At 36.0% G+C, this 18,674-nt stretch overlaps 2 protein-coding genes across 2 annotated transcripts; both read left to right on the top strand.

Moving 5' to 3' along the window:
- Positions 1–6,728: 6,728 nt before the first annotated feature.
- Positions 6,729–10,294, top strand: LOC130733253 (uncharacterized). Its single transcript, XM_057585383.1, has 2 exons — positions 6,729–7,307; positions 7,388–10,294. The coding sequence occupies exons 1-2, from the start codon at positions 6,835–6,837 to the stop codon at positions 9,780–9,782; spliced, it is 2,868 nt and encodes a 955-aa protein (XP_057441366.1). The 5' UTR covers positions 6,729–6,834; the 3' UTR covers positions 9,783–10,294.
- On the top strand, positions 9,749–10,294 carry LOC130733254 (uncharacterized). Its single transcript, XM_057585384.1, has one exon. The coding sequence runs from the start codon at positions 9,749–9,751 to the stop codon at positions 10,235–10,237; it is 489 nt and encodes a 162-aa protein (XP_057441367.1). The 3' UTR covers positions 10,238–10,294.
- Positions 10,295–18,674: the final 8,380 nt, after the last annotated feature.

The following is an 18,674-nucleotide window of genomic DNA, read 5'->3' on the forward strand; positions in this document are numbered from 1 at the left end:
CAATAAGTGGCAAATTTCAACTTGTGTTTATGCTTGCACATGTTAAACAATTCAATCCAATGAGCTTCAAATTCTGGAACTGTTGGAGCATCTACCAATTCGGCCCACTTGTCCATAACCTCTTGAGCAAAATCATCCGTGCCAACATACTCTTTGCACTTTGCCAAAACACACTTGTTGATGTGCCACAAGCATAGTAAATGGGTGGTGGTGGGAAGGCTTTGTGAAGCAGCACTCAATAAAGCAAGATCTCTATCCGTCACAATCACTCTAGGCAACCTGGATTGGTCGGAAATCAGAGACTTCATACACTCCAATGCCCAAATGTAGTCCTCTGTGGTCTCACTGCCAATGTAACAGAATGCTATTGAGTATGTTTTATCCGTGGAGGTCAGGCCAACAATCTCGAGCAAGGGTAGTTTGTATTTGCTGGTCTTGTATGTGCAATCCATGATCACTACATATGGGAATGTGTTGAAAAGTTTGACGGCATTCGGATGAGCCCAAAATATATCTCTAATCACTTCCTATCCGGGTTCATTTCGTTCGAAGTGAACATACTTCTCACCGTCCAACTTCTTCAGCAAGTATTGTATCTCTGTCAGTGACCCACGAACGGATTGTCTGAACCGCTTGCAAACACCATAAATTTGTTGGATGGTAGTCAAGTTTGAAGGATCTTTTTCCTTCAAGGACGCCAACATCTTTCTAGGTGGAACCCAAGTCTTAGCCTGATTTATCACGTCCTCCTTCGCCTCACTATTCAGTCTACCAGCGTAATTGTGGCCAACTAGTGACTCAGCTGCGAGATGGATGTGTCTACCGTCCATCACCTTCAACCACCAACCTTTATCATCTTTCGTACGTCGTCCTTTTAGCCTAAAAGGACAACCTGTCTTTTGTGTTGACGTTCCTTCAACAAGATCCGGTTCTCTGTAGGGAATATACGCACCATGCTTCTCACACCCCAGAATGACATATTCTTTTCTTCCCTTCGCACCACTATCAGACTTTGTTGTCACCAAAACAAAATTATTTGCCATAGAAATGAAGCGAACCCATTTCATAAGATCATCTTTCAAAGGGAAACGCTGTTTCAGGATAAACAAGGCATAAGGCATAAAACAAGGCATAAACAAAGCAAACAAAACATGCAAAAATTTGTGCAATGAGTACCTGATCAGTATGATACAAATGAGAGACATCTATAGATATAATCGGAGGTTCAGCTAGTGATGGTTGCTCCTCTGGATTATCATTTTCCAATCCAGCAGCATGTATCAATTGTGATTCACCAAAGAAAAAGGACTCTGTCATCCCTGGAACAAAAACGGTAAATCAATAACCGACCCTATAACGGTAAATCAAATTCCGGTATAATAACGGTAAATCATAATCCGATACATTAACGACACTTCATTTACCGATTCGATTCACGATTCAGCAGCCTAAATTACCAACTTAACTAACTAAACTAACTACTTAAACTAACAACTAACTACTTAAACTAACTATAAATAAAGTACCAAAGCTAACACCACTTACCAGAAGTTAAAAGCTTTCCCTTGGTGGTGGTGGTGGTGGTGGTGGAAATGTGGAGATGGTGGTGGTGGTGGGAAGGTGAAATGTGATGGAGGAGTGGAGTAATGGTAGAATAAGGTAGTTTGGGCGAGTTATGGGGGGCTGGTGGGGGGTTGTTGGAGGGAGGAGTAATGGTGGAGGGGTTGGTGGAGGGAGGAGTAATGGTGAAAAGGTGATCAAACTGCCAGATTACCAATCGGTAAATGATATACCGATATCAATATAAGAATCGGTTAATGATTAACCGATATTGTTCTTCGTGTTCTGGGTAATGGGATAAAGGTGTTCATACTGAGGAACAATAACGGTAAATCATTTACCGATTGTTATTTTGACATCGGCAAATCATTTACCGATGGGTAGTTTTGGAATAAAAAAAAAATGCTGGGGCGCGTAGCCTAAAGGGTGGGGTGCCAAACCCAAATCCCCCCTCTGCTATCGACTTACTTATCATTATCAATAGATAATGCAGTTCCTCCACAGGATCAACTTTATTTTCAAAGCCACGCAATTCTCCCAAGTCAATTTCCTTCTGATCAAGTATAACTTTGTTTCCTTGGTAAAGAAATTTTGGGTTTGATGGACTTTAGTTTGGAAGTAATTGCAATGGAATTTCTAAGTGCCCACCATGTGTTTGATAAATTGTTAATCTGAGTTCAAGTGTAATTGTTTTGATAAATATGATCCACCGTCTCACAAATTCTGATTTTTATATACAGTTATTTCCCTATTATAGAAAGCTTGCAGAAGCTTGGTAGCTGACATTCCTATTATATTTACTAGTGCACTAAATGAAAATTTCAATCTTAGCTCCCCTTGGGTTCAGATTCTTCTTAGTTAGTAACCATCCTTTAATTGACTAGTGGCATAGCTTATTTGTTTAATAGAATTATCTAAAATTTCTGAAGAAAGTTATGGAATCAAATTTTCGTAAAAAGCATCTTGTCTTTCATTTTGTCGTTCGAAAATTGAAGGGCTAAGTGCAGGATTTAGTCACTTGCACTCTAATTTTCATAATGTACCTGTTTTTCTCTAGAATCTTGCACTCTAATCTATCTAAGGTTTTTCATTTTCTTTCACTAAAAAGAAAACTATAATCTTTAAGAAAAGTCTGTTTAATAGGCTGGTGGTGGTTTTATACAGGTTGTTTCAGATAAGACACTAGTTAGACAATTGCAAAAGGAAGTTACCTGACTTGAAGGGGAGCTGCAAAGCCCTGAACCTTCATCACAATTATGTCTAAGGTCACTGCTAGCTGAAAAGGAGTTGAAAATTCAGCAGGTACAAAGTGCTTTCTTTGGTCTTAACTTCTATGTAAGAGCTTTACTGAGTTGAAAATTTAATGGTTTTGTTTGTAGTTTTTACATTATCTCTTGCCTCAGCATTCTGGTCAATGATTTCTATTTTGCCATATTTTTGTTTTTTACATTAATCTTGGTATTCTTAAATGTAACAATGCCACTTTCCCTTTCCGTAATCAACCAAATCCTTAGTTTTACCAGTGTGAAATGTGAACGGATAATTATTCATTTACCACTTTTTAAGTTGTCTTTCTTTTCCTGAAGAAAATGAATTAGCTAGTGAGAAGCATACTCCTCAGAGAAGGAAGCTAGTGGGTAGGCTATGTTGAAGAATTTATTAACTTCACCTGATCCAGCCATTCCGGTCGGCGAAATTTGAACACTTGAGAATCGCCAGCTGCAGCTCTGTGAGAATGCAAATCGAGCCCTTTCTGCACAAGGATTTTGCAACCATTAGTCTTGGAAATCAAGAAACTGCTGAAACCATGTTGAAAGTACTCTAGCTCCCCTAAAATAGACTTTGCATAAGGCCAACCTGATGGAAAAAATCAGTACTCCATTGAAATGTCAAGTGGCACCATTGCATCTTTAGAAAGGAAGCTGGAGAATGTTCAAAAATCTAGACAAGCTGGTCTCTGCTTTTAGTAGTGGGGAGACCCCAGAGGGCAAGACCCAGATGAGAAGGAAGAAATTTTTTCCATTCACCTTAAGCAACAGTCCCAACATACAACATATAATCTGCGAGTTCTTTTTAGCAAAGAGGAGCGGCAAGGCCTTGATGCACTTCTTGTGTGTGATTGGAATCAAGTGCAGGTTTCATACGAAGCCTCGTCAACCATGACATTGGGTAGTTGGGTGTTTATGTGTGCAAACAAGAAACCTACATGGAAGGTGTGAAGTTCATGGTGTCCTCATCAAGCTTACTCAGATATAACAGCCAACACATCATCACTCAAAGCAGTAGCTGTGCCTGTGTCGAGTATGGGGGCCATGAAAGAACTGCCGAGGCACAACCACCTACCGTAGCTCCAAGCTCTGCTGATGATCCCTTGTTGCAAGCATTAGTGATGAAGAAGGATGAAAGTTTGGGTTTGAGACTTAAACTGTGTTGGAAGTTGATAGAAGAACACAAAGCTCTGCACAAGAAATTTGACAACTTGAAAATGAAAGTGTTAGAAGTCCCAACTTGGCTAGAGGTATGGGCCAAACAAGTGTTTATTTGGTAGAGCAACCCCGAACTCTTGGGGCTAGCTTTTGGGTTGAGTTAGGCCACCCAAATTCTAATAGAAAGTAATGCTGGTGCTGCTGCGGATAAATTAGAGCAGCTGAACACTTGTTTTGAAAGAAAGAGGTGAAGAACTGCAGGGGCTTTATGATACTGGGATTGAAGGCTTTCACAACACAGTAGAGTTTCAAGATCTGATGAGTGCGGTATATTTGAAGGGAGTGAGGGATGGAGTCCTTGGAGCACAGGCCACCTTGGTTGCTCTGGACATGAACAGAGTAACTCCAGAAGAGCATGTTACTGTTGAAGATCACAATCACATAGATGAACATGATGTTACTCATGACTCATGAGGATGCTGATGACAGTGAAATGTTTAACGAAACAACTCCAAGCCCTGCTGGTTCATAAGTTGATAACCCTGGTCACACTTCTTACCTCTCCTGTAGGGGCTTTCGTCGTTTCTTTTTTAAACAATGATGCTCGCTCTTAGATTGTACTGTGTTTGTGAAATTAATAATGCATGATTGTTTCCTTCTTTGATCATTTCATGTAGTCTTTTACACAGTGCTTAAGATTATTAGTGCATGTGACCAGATAGTAATAAGGCATCCCATTAATGATCAAATCAGTTGCGATTATGGCAAAGCAAGAAGTACCCGTTTCACAACATCAATTTGCTGTTTTCCGACAATGTCACCAAACAAGTTAAATTCCTCTTTGTGGGATATTCATATATCTACCTGTGATGTCTCAGACATATATAACTTGAATTTATAGAAACCATGAATTGTTTTGTTTTTCCTATGTCCCGTGATTTCTCTGCAAGGAAGTGCATGCTAGAAGTTGACGGAGGCTTCTATTAGTAAACATGTGGTAGTATTTATAGTGAGAAAATTAACAGAAGAAACTAGAATTTGGTTAATGCTGAATCTTACAAAGGTAATTTCATACTAAATGCAAGAATGAGTTGGACATCCTAAGTGGACTTGTTTTTTGTTACCTCCCACACACCCTTTTACAAGACATGTGATTTTATTTGTAACATAATCTTCCTGATACCAAATGCACACTGTGAAAGGAAAGAATGGCAAGAACTACACAAACAAACCAAGTGTAAGTGATGGGTTATGTACCTTTTTCAATTTTCAGATTTCAGAGTTTTGATGACAGTGAAATTGTCTTGTGGGAACCTCAACTGAAGGAACCAAATCTAAGAGAAGTTGCTTAGAATTATTATCTTTCTGCTTTTTAAAAAGATTAACGTTCAAGTTTCATTTCAGGTTTTCTATTGATTTCCATTTCTATATATGCAGCCACAGCCACAGTAAGATAAGAGTATGAAGCTAGCCAACTGTGTATGACCCCGCGAATCATAGTGGCTTTTCTCTTTTGGGTTACAAGAGGAAAAATAATCATAGTAGCTTTTTAGTACAAACAAAAGTATTAATTATATAATAGTTGTAAGACTTATTTATCATTACTTCAAGTGCCTGAGTTGTATAGAAGTGAAACTCTCACTAATATATTACATTTATATATTTCTGTTTGTTTTTACCTATCTCATGGAACACGGGGCATCTTTATTTGATATCTGCTAATCTTTTTTTTTGTTGTTAATTTTCTTCCCTCCGTTTCCGAAGGAACTGAACAGGGAATTAGATTTCTCACCCCCTCATTTAGAATTGCCACCCCATTTAAAAGTGAGGAAAAATCAAAATTGTCCCTCCGTGTTTTACTCCGGAGGTTGAACATTCAGACACATCCAGAACTTCAACTTTCGGACTCTGTTAATATTAGAACAGAATTCAGATTCACTTTTAGAACAGAACAAAACATCAACACTCGGAGCTCTCAAGACGTGCGACCCAGAAGCGACATTGAGGTACCCAAAAGCGACCAAGAATCGCGACCAAAAGGGTATTGTAACCATGTCTGTTTGTCCCATATTACTGTCACTGCATTTTCATGTTTCTGTTTTTGTGACAATATCTCGTTTAAGAGATCCGAATCTTGAAGTTTCATATTAATCCAGTACAACAACTCTCGGACGTCTTAAAAAGGGGGTGACAAATTTTATTATCAACCAGTCCGAATCTTGAAGTCCTGGAGAGATCCGAAACTTATAGTCGTGGATCACTATCACTCTTACCAGATGCAGTATTGTTATTTTGCTTTACTTTTCAAATGCTTAACTTGGATTATGTATTGTAATTTTGTTTAAATTGAATTATGTAACTTTTCAATTTTAAAGTCATGTTATTTTTGCTGCAATTGGACTAAAGTCATGTTATTTTAACTGTAATTAAAGCTTTCGAACTTATAACTCTCAGACTAGTCTAAAACATCAACAACTTGACTGATATAGAGGTTTAAGTCCCGGAGGATAGTCCCGACATTTTTTTAAAAAGGCTAGGGTGGCAATTCTAAATGACGAGGTGGGAAATCTAATTCCCAACCGAACATGAACCAACCATTATTTATTTATGTAACCTTCACCGTGAATTAAAAAATGGGAGAAAACCAGAGAAAATGTGAACACTTTGATCGGCTAGGCTGTATCATATGATATCATAAAAGACAATATATCCAAGAAACTTCCAGCTGCTATATTTAATGGTATCCATATTTAATTGGGTTCTCAGCATATATACATCGTCTTCTTTAATTTCTGCAATTCTAGTTCCCTCAAAGCTTCAGTGTCTGCGTCGTTGTTTCATTTTGAATATGGCAGAAGAGTTGCACATTTTCAACTATGACGTTTTCATCAGTTTCAGGGGTGAAGATACCAGGCACACCTTTGTAAAAATTCTTCACAAAGAGCTCAAACGGATTGGAATCATAACTTTCACTGATGATGGGATGCTCAAGGCAGGGAATGTTATTTCACCTGCTCTTTCCAAAGCCATTGAAGAATCCATGGTTTTAATTATAGTGCTTTCTGAGAACTATGCATCTTCTACTTGGTGTCTTGACGAGCTCGTCAAGATTTTAGAGTGTTCAAGGAGGGGTAATCAACAACTTGTTTACCCAATTTTTTACCATGTAGATCCCTCTCATGTACGCCATCAAACGGGGGAATACGGTGAAGCAATGGCTGCACATGAGAACAGGTTTGGCATAGACTCTTACAGAATTCAAGCATGGAGGTCAGCTTTGAATGAAGTTTGTCAATTAAAAGGGCACCATATCAGTACCGGGTAAGTTTCAATAATTTTATTATGTTATTTTTATGTAATAAAATTACAATTCTTTAAAATAATGTGTTGTATTCCAATAGGAACGAAAACAATATTGTTGAAGAGATTGTTAAGAACGTCTCAAAGATAGTCTATAAACCTTTTCTTGGTAAAGACCCAGTTGGATTTGAGCAACGCATAGAAGAGGTGAAGTCACTTCTAGACATGAAGCTAGATGATGATACTGTATGCATGTTGGGCATATATGGACTTGGGGGAATAGGGAAAACAGAAATTGCAAAAGCTCTGTTTAGCAAGATTGCGCACAAATTTGAAGCTGCAATTTTTATTGAAAATGTTAGAGAGAAGTCAAACAACATCATTGATCTACAAAAGACTCTACTGTCAAACATGTTTGAAGTATTAGAAACTGAGTTGAATAATACAAGTAGAGGAATCTGTGAAATAAAAAGCAGGCTTGGAAAGAAAAAAATCCTTTTGGTTCTTGATGATGTTGACGACAGAGAACAGTTGAATAACTTGGCAGGTGGATGTGATTGGTTTGGCTCAGGTAGCAGGATCATTATAACTACAAGAGATGAACATTTGCTACATCATCATGGAGTTCAAAAAACTTACAAGATGGTGGAACTTAATGATCAGCAATCTCTTGAGTTGTTCTGTCATAATGCTTTTGGAAAGAGCCATCCTAAAAGCGGTTATGAAGTTCTATCTTCTCGTGCTGTAAATTATGCCAAGGGTCTTCCATTAGCTTTAAAAGCTTTAGGCTCTGATTTGGCCACTGAAGAGAACTTAGAATATTGGGAGTGTACATTAGAAGAATACAAGACGAATCTGAATCTGAATCCAAGCCACCTGGGAAGTTTATATCAGGAACAAATGCAGAGGAACAATCCTCAGCAGCAAGAAAGAATGATGGAGATATTGTTGTTGAAGGGAATGTGGGAGGGACTTGTTGAAGCACAAAAAATGTTTCCTAGTTTAGATATTGACACCATCATGGCTGCAACCCTTTACAAGGGAAAGACATATCAATTGTCACAACTCCCACAGTTTGAGGCAGAAAACCCAAAAATGAAGATGTACGCAGAAGGAATGACCAATGCACTTGAGGAAGCTAAGCTGAGCTTTCCCACACTGGACATACGGGCAATATTGGGTTCTATGTTTCGTAAGCGAGCCCTCGAAGAAATGAAGTCGAATATGGAGGTAGGAATTATTTCATGTCACCAGGGAAGTTCAGAGGTACTACAAATACAGAGGAACAATCCTCTGCAGGAAGAAATGCTGGAGATATTATGGACTGGAATAAGGTATGGACTTGTTGAAGCACAGAAAAGCTTTCCTACTTTAGATATAGAAACAACTTCAATTGCAGCCTATTCTAGGTTTGGAGGGATCCCACTCCCAGAGTCTGAGGCAGAAAACCTTGAACCACAGTTGAAGACATACAGAGAAGGCGTTATCAAGGGACTCGAGGAAGCAAAGCTCAGCTTTCCCACACTGGACGTAGAGGCAACACTGAGTGCTGTGTCGAGTACGGTGGCCCATAAAGTGGTAGCTCCAAGCTCTGATGATAATCCGTTGCTGAAAGAATTCCCGATGATGAAGGAAGAGGGTTATGAGTCTGAGGCCAAGAAAGCAACAAAGTACTCAGATACACCCAACCTGCCACCTGGAATAGTTTCTGCAAGACATGTTTTGCAGGAACAAGAGAAGATGGTAGAGGAGTTAAGCCTAGAAGATACGCTTAATGCTATGTTGATAGGGATGGACTTGGATGAACAGAACGACGACAATGCAGATAAAGATTATGTTGTGAAGAAGCAAATCCATTTTCTCATGGCATTTGGGGAGGAGATATCGAGTATATTGCAGACTAACATGAGGTTAGAAGATAAAGAAATGAAGCCACCTGTGGAGGTAGATGAAGATTCAACATCTGGTCACCAATGGAATTATTCAAGTCACGAAGCACCACCACATTCAGTTTCAACTAAAATGGTAGCTCCAGGCTCTGATGATGATCCTTTTCTGCAAGAAGGTTATGAGTCTGAGGCGAAGAAAGCAAGAAAGTACTCAGATATACCCAACATACCACCCAGAATAGTTCCTGGCCTAGAAGATCATATGTTCGATGGAATGTTGAAGAAAAAAGACTTGGAAGAACAAGGATACTTTGCAGATAAAGATGATGCTGTGCAGCAAATGCAGGATCCATGGGGGAAGGCTAAGGATGTATTAGAAGACAGATTGCTAAATGATAACTCCTCCCACCTGGCATATTGGTTACTACAGAGGTTCGATGCAGGAGAAGCTTCAACCTCTGAGCAGCAACAAAGCAGGAATGATGTATCAGAAAGCACCTTGGCACGGATATTACAGTTTATCAGGTCCCCTATGGAGTTAGGAGAACCTTTAGGCCAAGAAACTGTGGATATATGGATGAACTTGATAAACGGTATTGGAAGTTGATGGAGGAACACAGAGCTTTGCGCGAGAAATTTGAAGAATTTGAAAATGAAACTGCTACTGGTGCTGCTCCGGATGAATTAGATAGTTGGAAACATCAATATCATGAATTGATGGAAAAGCTCAACAACACTGCTCATCAATCTGCTGAGTACTACTTTACTTCTATGAAGCATGATGATGAGGAGCTAGGTGCTCTTTTGACAGCAAGAGATGAAGAATTGAAGAAGCTTTATGATTACTCAAAAAAGTGTCATGATGTGAAGAGTGCAATCTACTTGAATGGACTGAGGGATGGACTCCTAGCGGCACATGCCATCTCACTTGCTCTTGACATGGATGAAACAATGGATCCACTGCTGGATATTCCAAGCACTGCTGGTCTAGCCCCTTCGGTTCATAGTTTTCGGTCATGTTTTAGCTCTTTGCTCGCTTGTTTATTTATGACAGATTCTTAGTTCTACTGGTTGTAAAATGAATGATTCTCTTATATTGTATAGAGTGTACTGTAAGCACATGCCACTGTTATGCATATGCTCTTATTCTTCAGCTTGATTAATTTTTTTCTAAGAAGGACACATTAAATTCTGTAACAAAGCATTAGATGAAGTTTGAAAAGATTATGTAACTAATACAAAAGGAAAACAATATACTCACACATCAATTCCACCGAAATAGAAGAGAGAAAAGAGTGAGAGTGACGAGATAGAGAATGAAGAGAAAGATAAGAGAGAAATTAAGTGAGTGTAAATGTGCCAAAAGTAATTTACCTCTTACCTTTGTTTCTATTGTTGCTAGGGGTGGCGAAGGGAACCATGAGAAATCAACATTTAATCAAATAGAGGTTAATATGTTTTAAGTCATTCTACGATATGACAAAATTGGCCTCTTACCAGTAAGCCCCTGTTTGCAAGTTTCAAATTCCTATAAACCCCAAATTTGAAGGAACTCTACAAAACAACTGAAGGAGGGTCTTGGGGGATCTGGGCTCCCTTCTCTTCCAAAACTCAATTCACACCCACATTCCATAAAACTATACTCAAAGCCGCGCGATGCGCGGTGAAAAAGAAAAATAATTTCATTTTTTAAAAAATAAATTATATGTTAAAAAATAAAAATAGGTAAATTAATATTAGGGTCTTCGATATTGAAAAGATGTAGAAGAATATGTGGATAATATTGACTAATAAAAGTGTGAGTAAAATATATTCATACACAATATTTTTATTTAGGTAGACATTTTGTTGTCATCATGGTTTTTATGTTTGTCCACCTTCAAGCATGATTTAGTGAACTTGTGCTTTGGTTGATGTGGTTCTCCTTAAGGGTGATGTATTACTTTGAAGAAGACATATATGTCATTTTCTTACCAGAGAACTCCCGTGCTTCCGTAAATTGAGATTTAAAAAAAAAAAACCACAAAAACAAGTTGTGTCCACATTTCTTACCACGGATGGTCTCCACGATATGGATGCAATTGTACTAATTGTGTGTCTCAGTGAATTTTATCTCTCCCCTGTAAAACTTTTGATATTTGTAAAAGCAACTTTGCTCTGTAATTCACTAGGATGGTACCCGTGCGATGCACGAGAGGCTTCATCTTCATATGTAGTTTTATTTATTTATTTATTCTTAATCAAAATTTATAGCAACTAATCGCGCGTACTTTCATAGATGGGGGCAATATCTTCAATATTTGTGAGCTTTATTTTAGACAACTTTTGAACGCTTCATAATTATTCTCATTGGCAACAACTCTAGAATGAAAAAATCAACACCAACACGCCGGCACAACCACAACGGCACAAAAAAACCGTAAAGTACATTCATCAACAAACCAACCACAGGCGGATTTTTAATTTTATGACAAAGAGACGACATATTTTAGTGACGGATGACTACAACTTTGAATGTAGGATTATACCCGTGCGATGCACAGAGCTTTAATCTCTAATTTTGTTTGCTGAACAAAATAACTTTATGTAAATGATGCACATTATATAACAAAAATAATTAATGTGATTGGAATTCACAATGCAAGAACTTAACCATATCAAATATTTTTCTATTGCTATTCTAATACATGTTAAAGTAACTTTTAAATTTTTTTATATAGGATTTAGATATATAGTAATATTATTATAATATATGATTCAGATACATACATTTTAAGAATTCTAAGTAAAGTAATTAAGTCGATCAAATTTGTTATCAACTGATATTGAACTTCCAAATTTGTCCTTCGCTCACTTTTCTTAATTTCTATGCACTAATAATGCTTAGGAGAGTGGAAAGAGAGAGAAAGTTCAATTAAATAATGATTCTTGTCAAAAATTAATTAATGTAACACATATTTCAAGTTAATTTTTATAAAAACGAACAAAGTAAACCTCTCATTTAGTTTTTAGAAATAGGACCATATATAGTATTGCTAACCATTTTTTAGTTTTATAACATTTTTTCATAAGCATTTTTCTGGTGAACGTATTTTAATAAGCAGTAAGAGCAAAAAAATCTCTTTTTACAATCTTATAAATACGCTTATCAGTAAAACGTCAATTACATTTCATGGTGGTTCCAGTGCTACTATAATTAATGGACTTCAAAATTATGAAATACCAATTGGCCTAGCAATGTAGGGTATTGATCCAAAGTTCTTGTTATGTATTTTGCAGCTCTTGATACTCCACTAAGCGAGCATATGATCCTAGAAGACTACAAAATTATGAACTATGAAAAACTCACTTGATGTATGAATGCTGCACAAAGCGCAAGAGTTCCTCTTAGAGATATTCTGAAGTTAGATTCTGTAGGATCTCTGTGACCTAGTTTTAAACTAATTTTGGCTTCAAAATGATAAACTATGGTGCCAAAGCAGTTTTAAGAATTTAAAATTCCTCAGCAGAAAAATCATAACATGATAATGAAGCACAATTCACATTTATCACAATAATTGAATTAAACATCACAACCTAGGGTAAATGATTATATTTAATATATTAATAAATTTATCTTCAAACCTTTTACTTTCAAAGGAAAACCCTTAATGAAAGCTATGTGAATGACGACTTTATAATGAGAGAAGAAACTTTACCAAAAGGGAAAATGATCACATAGAAGAAGGATAGTATACATCAAAAAGAAAAATAAAGACAAAACAATACTAATAATGAAGAGCTCCACTCTGAAAGACTGAAACCAACTATGTCCGCAAGTAGGATACTTGGTTAAATTCTCCAAAATCAATGAATGCCATAATCCTTTGCCAGCCAGCATCTTTCTACATGAGCACATGCAAACATCTCTTTGAGTTCTCCTTGCTTCCTGGAAGCAATTTCCTTCATCCTGCTAGCTTTAAACTACTCAAGTCTTTCAACTTCCACTTCAGCCTTTATGAAAAAAAAAAAAAAAAACCATTAGTTAGCACCATTTTAGGAGCCCAAATCTGATAAATTCACAAGATATTTAGTTCATGCTCAATCATATCCAGATCAAGGGCACCAACAACAGTGACTTCATCAACAGAAGCTGAGATATTACAGGGTATATAGGTCAAAGTAAACCATAAATTAAAAGTAAAGTAGGAAATGAATACATCCATTCCAAAGTCAGATCTCTTAGGAATTTGTTATCTTGTTTCCTTGTTTATTCACTCAATCCATGTCTCTGTCAAGAGTCGCCGTCACCCATTTCCCTTTTCAAGATCTCACACCACCCACATCTCCCCCATTTCTTCCACCTATGTTTCTGACAAACATCTACTACATGCATAAAATCTATCAATCACGAAAGAAAAGGGGGAACAATCAAAATTGCAATTGGGTGAAAACAATCTCACTACTGCAATATTATTTAATTGTATATATCTATATCTATGAAGACGGAAACGTAACAAACTAATTAGCAAACATATGTATAAAAGCATGGAGATTGCAAGTTGCAGCCGTTCATATGATAAGGTTTACGACAGAATTCAATAAATTTTTAGGTTTTAAAACATAATAGGGGTACATATGTAATTAATTTTATGTTCCTATTCTATTTTGTGATGTGTTGCCAAACAAAGTGTACAGAACATTCTTGTCCTGTTCTGTCCCATTACGTCCTGTTCCGTTATTTTTCAAATTTTGTGGCACAGGAAAATTTGTAAGAAAACTCGTAGGCAAAATTTGTAAGTAAGTCTGCATGGAATTTCGAGGCTACATTCGCAACAAACTATATGTTATGTCTGCTTAACGATTATAAAACTGACATTTCGCCTCTCAATGATAATGATTCATGAACACTTCAACATGATAGACATTGAAAATGCCATATTTTATGTGGATTTTGCTTCGCAATTTCGTGCTTATTTTGCTTAAAAATATTTGCAGGAAATATTCGTAAGTAAATCCGTAAAAAGTTTTGATATACAATTTTTGTAAAAACTCGCAGGAAATAACTTTACGGAGATTTTAAACCTTCACTAAATAATCGCCACTAAATCCGAGGCAGAGTCCGCAGGGAAATGTCAAGCGCAACAAAAGGGTGTATGTCTACCTGTTGATGTGTTCATGAATCATTAATTTTTATTTTCTTACAATGAATCATTATTGATGATTACTGCTTGAGGACCTACATGAGAATTTTTTTAATTTTTGGTCAATGTGCATTTCGAACGTGGCTGTAATAATAATGTATTGTATACCATAAATAAATTAAGAACCAACCAACCATTTACGAAACTTCCTATTTCTTGGTATCCAAATTTAAAAATACATTCTTGAAATACTCAAATATATTGGTGGTCCTATAAAATAGGAGTCCTTTAATTTGGTCTTATAAATTTCTATTTATTGATTTTAGTTCATAAATGCAAAACAATGGTGCGATTTCAATCCTTGCCATCAACTTTCGTCGTATAGAGGTATATGTCATCAGTTCTTACAACGGTTTAAACCATTGCTAAAAGTGAAATGAAAGTTAAGGATTGCAGAGGCTTATAACCGCCACAAAAGTTGAGAAAAATTAAAAGTCTTACCAAAATTACACTAAAAAGACCAAAATACAAAAAAAAAACATTAAAACTATAAAGAATTAGCCTAGACTTCCAAAATCAAATATTTTCTTCCACTCCAACACTAAAGATAGGAGATCCCAAAACATAACACACAAAAGCCAGAATCATTCAGCATCAATTAATCAAATCGATCCAATCAATATAGAATAACAAACAATGAGCTGACATTACAATTCAATGAAACTGTCTGAAACAAAAGACACCTATATAGATTAAGAATGGAACCAAATGTACAAGAACAAAACACTTTGAATCACAAGCTCGTATCTTTACAATAGAATCACTAATCTGCAAGATTATTACTGGCCAGCAATATGCTCAATGCCAACAAATGCAGCTACTTAACCACAAGACACTTGTGTATCATAATAATATATCACATGGAATATGATGCGGAATTGGAATGTATATATGAGAAAGAAACAAGCATCCCCGTTGCTACATCAGCACTTAACAAATCTCGCTAACTGATATCAACGGCAGGGACCAAAGTCATACTACTATTTTGAATCTAAGGACTAAAGCCAAATAAAAAACTTAAACACATCAAAACCAAAGGACCCCTATTTTAATGATTTTAATATTTTCTTTACCATACGCGCTCCCAAACCACCATTTGAGGACCATTTATTATACCTTCCCTCCCTGACAGATCTGGATCCCACCATTCTGTATTTTATATGTTACCCCTCCGTTCCTAAATATAAGACCTAATTTCAAAATTTTGAAGTTCCTAAATATAAGACCTAGTTACAATAATCTAACAAAAGGTTTTGTACTCTTCCATTTTTACCCTCCACATTAATTATATGTTTTCAATTCCCAAGTTTTGATTACCACTTACCATTAATTAGTGAGAGAAAATGACAAAGGGTAAATATGGAGGAATGTATGCATTTTTAAAAAACCAATACACTAATTGAACACATTTAATGTTTTCTTAATAAGCGCAATTTTTTGTATTAGGTCTTATATTTAGGAACGGAGGGAGTACTAACTATGTTGACCAAATGATTATTAATTATAAAAGATACTCCATCCGTTCATAAATAACTGGTACTAATTCTGGCTAAATTTTGTTCCTAAATAACTGACACTTTACAAAGTTCAAGAATGTATTATTTATTTTTACCTATTTTACCCTTCAATTAAAACTCTTCTTAATTACCCACATAATTATCCAAGAATGAATTGTTGATGGTTCCCATAATAGTGGAGTAAATTACTTCAACCAATTCCAATGTCAACAATTGAATGCCTTCATTGTCAATTTGTGAAGGGGTGGAATTTAAGTCTATATCATCTAAAAGATTTTCTGCAGCCATACTTGTTAGAGTATATGATCTCTTTTTATGTTCAGATTTCTTATATAAATAGAGCCACACATTATGTTTCAAAAATTATGGTGGGAAGCAATTGAAAATTATGGAGGTAAACACATTTTAATTTAAACTACTCCTAGAGCCAGAATTGTTTTAACATCCAAATGTATGGAGGTAAAGAGTTCAACAATTTTTTTTATTGAAAACATGAAGTATGAAGCAACCAAAAGACATGAGTAAATGGGGTTAGTAGATTTTTTTTTTTAATGAACACAAGAGAGTATATGGAGTACGCAGGTTCATGTTCATAATTCACATTGGATAGATGAAGAGTAGTAAATGAGTGGAATAACCAAGTAAGTCTTATTTAATGGTGTAAAATGATGAGAAAATTTATGAGCAAGTGAGATAAAGGGTAATATTGGAAAAAAATGAGTAATTTTAATAGAGTAATTGCATTTCTTAATAAGTGTGTAAAAATCTTAAAGTGTCAATTATTTAGGAACGAAGAAAGTATAATCTTAGCCTTTAATTAAAACTGAATGGTTGGTTGAGATTTTGCAGCAGAGAGATCCTTATTGGTTTGAACAATGCAGTACTTCCTCCTATTTTCCTACCTTTATTTTCTATTGTTGCAATAAGGGCGATTTCTACTGTACAGGAATTTTTTTATGGGTAGCATACCGGAATGATGTGGTCCAATGAGGATTTTACATTTGTGTTGATTATTTTATTATCATAATTATTTATGTTATTTCTAATTATTGCCCAGAACTACTATTAATTACAACTACACCCCAAAGACTTTCTTTTAGAAGAATCACAGGTCCAACTTTCCAACGTCTCTCATGCCTCGCCTGAACCTTCACGTCATTAGCATCTACTAGTTAAAGTTCAGAGCTTTATAGATCTCTTCAGGAACATGGTCCTGCTCACCCAATCCCCTTTTATACATCACTCAACGTCTACCAAAAAAACAAATTCGACCACGAGACCAGAAACTAGAAAAGTTTCGTGATATAGCTTAGACATTACTTGGAGCAATTACCAGACATACTTTCAGAGCTAGTAAAACAAAGAATAAAAAGGAACCATCAAGTAATGCTAAGTTATAATACTATTGTTTTGACTGCAAGATCCAACGGCTTGCACAAGTAAAAAGACAAAGCACAAGAACCAATTTCTGAAAGGATTGTTCATAACAACTTCAATTTGCTCCGGTATTCCACACAGTGCTGAATTTTCCCATCTAAACACCTGAGTTCATTGTCGCCCTTCTGGGTATTCTAATTTCCTCAAATGTCAAAAATCAAAATCCTAAAAAAATTAGGGTTTCAATTGGCCCCTTAAAACCTTAAGACGTAGGAAAACAAGGGCTCCTCAAATTCCAATTTGCCCCTATAAACCATCGTTGTGTTCAAAGAGAGAATTTCACCCAAACATAACAGGGTTTAATTGGAATTATTCAAAACTGAGAGTGCAAATCATAATTAATACAATAATAATTAACTAATTAATGACATGTACATATGTATTAATTTTACCGGGCCAACTCACTAAGGTAGCCTACACTCAACTTAAACTCCTGTACCAGAGTAAGCACCTGCAATAGGGGTGGCGAAGGGAACCGTGAGAAATCAATATTTAATTAAATAGGTAACGGTTAAATATGTTATTAGTCATTCTAAAATATGATAAAATTGATTTTGGTCCTTCCAATTTTTTTCATGAGTTTGTGTAACGAAATTATAAGAGTAGCCCATACAAGATCAAACCTGAAAGTGGAGGGGAGGGGAGGGAAGAAGAATGCTTTTAGGGGAAGGGAAGGGGATAAGCCCTTGTTTGCAAGTTCGAAATTTCTATAAACCCCAATTTGAAGGAACTCCATAAAACAGTTGAAGGAGGGTCTTGGGGGGTCTTTGCTCCCTTCTCTTTCAAAACTCAACTCGCAAACACACAACATAAAACTAGTTTTGCATACCCTTTTTTACTTTTCTAGAATGTTGCAATGATTTTGGGTGGTATTGTATGATGATTCTGAACGATATTCTGAGTTGTGACAGGCAAAATCGCAGTTACACAAACTAAGAGAGCTAAATTTTAAATTTGCTTTTTAATTTTATCAACTTGCTAATCATTTTTAGTTTTTCATGGGTGAAAGACTCATCAATTTGAAGCCACATATTCTTCACTGTATTTTGGAAAATGTTTGGTGAACACCTCTTGGCTAAAGATACTTGAGTGAGATAGGAAAAGAAGATAAATAAGTTATGTAATATGATGTGACAAACAGAAATAGAGAAAAATAAATATGTCTTGGAGTGTCAACACACATTGTATAGTGGTATACCAATCGTGATTCTTATATTTATACCATGCATGTGTAACCAGATATTTTTTGTGCATACAGGTATCCTCTACGAAAGACAATCATGTTTGAAATGAAAACATATACATTATCTTTGCGACAAAAAAAAACAAATATATAATTTTTTTTTTGAAAATGAAATATAT

Source organism: Lotus japonicus, chromosome 1 (genome assembly GCF_012489685.1).
Source record: "Lotus japonicus ecotype B-129 chromosome 1, LjGifu_v1.2".
Taxonomy (NCBI): domain Eukaryota; kingdom Viridiplantae; phylum Streptophyta; class Magnoliopsida; order Fabales; family Fabaceae; genus Lotus; species Lotus japonicus.